This window comes from Alexandromys fortis, unplaced genomic scaffold (assembly GCF_014885135.2).
Source record: "Alexandromys fortis isolate MF-2015 unplaced genomic scaffold, M_Fortis_MF-2015_v1.1 scaffold_1950, whole genome shotgun sequence".
Classification (NCBI taxonomy): domain Eukaryota; kingdom Metazoa; phylum Chordata; class Mammalia; order Rodentia; family Cricetidae; genus Alexandromys; species Alexandromys fortis.
This window is the reverse complement of record NW_026069826.1, coordinates 4,637-6,756: the sequence shown is the minus strand read 5'-3', so window position 1 is coordinate 6,756 and position 2,120 is coordinate 4,637. Positions and strand designations below refer to the sequence as shown.

The window sequence follows — 2,120 nt, the reverse complement described above, 5'->3', positions numbered from 1 at the left end:
CAATAAGAACCTGGAGCTGGTGTATCTTTGTACTTTTGAGGCCAGTCTAATCTGTAGCAAATTGTTGTTCAAAACCATACAATCCATTCTCTATTGATTACCCACATTAACATTAATACTGTCTATATACATGGTGAACACGTACATACAGCTTTACAAAATACATCTTTGGTATTTAAATTCATTTAAATATAAATCTTAAAAAGAGATTTTACACCTCCATTAGAGAAATCAGATAAAAAGAATAACACAAAGATCAAGGGAATATGTTAACTATAATGCCCACTCATTATAAAGAATTGAAAGCAAAACAGCGAAATGTTTCCCATACCATTGTACACTCAAGAGGCATTGTTTGACAGTTTTATCAAATTCAGTTAATTTCATAAGAAAATATGGTAACTCATAGGCTCACACGTCTGTTGAAATTTTCACATTGATCGATGATTTAAAAATGAATATATGAATAGTTTTCTTATTTGGTTAAAGCCTCTGCTATTGTCTTTATCTTTAGAGTAATCACTTTAAAACCAGAAATAGAAAACACACTCTTTGAAAGGTGCTGATGTATCACTTTATTTATGTAAGATACATTCTGATGAACTTTTAAAGCTTTTTACAACCTTTCAGCTACTTATATTATTCTAATCTAACAGCATAGGTCATTCGTATCAGTATTGGCAGTGGTTGAGAATATGGTACAGCTCATAATAATCCATCTGTTGACTACTCAGGATCATGTGTAGATGTCTGTCCATATTAATCACCACACCCTTTTACAGAACAACAACTAAAAACTTCCAGTTTTTACTGGCCTTAGCTTTTTCCATGGATGAAGTCAACAGGAACCCTGATCTTCTACCAAATTCATCATTCATATTTGAATGTGTAGAGCATGGCTGTGACACTGGGCCACAAATATATAGTCACTTTCAGTTTTCTGAAGTAGTTCATGATTATCCCCCTAATTATATGTGTCATGAAGAGACTATGTGTATCGTGGTCCTTACAGGACCAAATTTTGCGACATCTGTGATCATTGGGAACACGCTCAATCTCTTCAAACCTCAACAGGTGAGATTTTCTGTTATAACTTTGCAAGAAATTCTAATTCTACCCTTATAATCCTAGAAGCTAAGAAGATTCTGATGAGGATACTTTCATCAAATTTGCGTCAAACGGTGTAGTTCAAGGTTTTATTCATTAGTAATGGGGCCTCAGTTCTCTTTTTGAAATTGAGATGAGGGAAGAAGTAACAGATAAGGAGTTTTTTAAGGAACTCTTGACCTAAAGTGTGTTTACAAGTTCTTATGTACGTGTGCTACCTCATGCTGCTTTCTGTATTGTAGTTCCTTCAGATTACCTATGGACCTGTCCATCCCATCCTGAGCAATCGTGAACATTTTCCCTCTCTGTATCAGATGGCTGCCAAGTACACATCTTTAGCCCTGGCCCTGATCTCTCTGATGCTTCACTTCAACTGGAACTGGATTGGACTGGCCATCTCAGACAATGATCAGGGTACTCAATTTCTCACACAATTAAGAGGAGAGATGGAAAAAATTACAGTCTGCTTTGCCTTTGTGAGTGTGATCCCAGTCAAGATGCATTTATTCTTGACAAGAGTTGAAGGTTATTATAACCAAATCATGACATCATCCACAAATGTAGTTGTCATTTATGGTGACCCGAAGGGTTCTCTAGCTGTGGCCTTTAGAAGGTGGCAATCTCTAGGTTTACAGAGAATATGGGTCACCACCTCACAGTGGGATGGCACTACAACTAAGAATGACTTCCAACTTAATTCATTCAATGGGAAAATAACTTTTGCATACCATCATGCTGAGATTTCTCATTTTAAAACATTTGTCCAGACATTGAACCCTCTCAAATACACAGACGAATTCCTGGCCAGGCTGGAGTGGATGAACTTGAACTGCAAAGCCTCAGCTTCTAGGTGTAAGACCCTGAAGAATTGCTTATCCAATGCCTCATTGCAATGGCTAAAGGCACAGACTTTTGACATGGCCTTTAGTGATGAGAGTTATGAAATATATAATGCGGTGTATGCTGTGGCCCATGCCTTCCATGCAATGCTTCTTCAGCATGTTTACAATCAA

General features: G+C 37.0%; 1 protein-coding gene across 1 annotated transcript; it reads left to right on the top strand.

The window, feature by feature from the left end:
• Positions 1–782: 782 nt before the first annotated feature.
• On the top strand, positions 783–2,117 carry LOC126496230 (vomeronasal type-2 receptor 116-like; the record flags this gene model as incomplete). Its single annotated transcript, XM_050133774.1, has 2 exons — positions 783–1,074; positions 1,350–2,117. Coding segments are annotated over 2 exons (1,060 nt in total), but the record flags the coding sequence as incomplete, so codon positions are not given.
• Between the last annotated feature and the right edge of the window lie 3 nt (positions 2,118–2,120).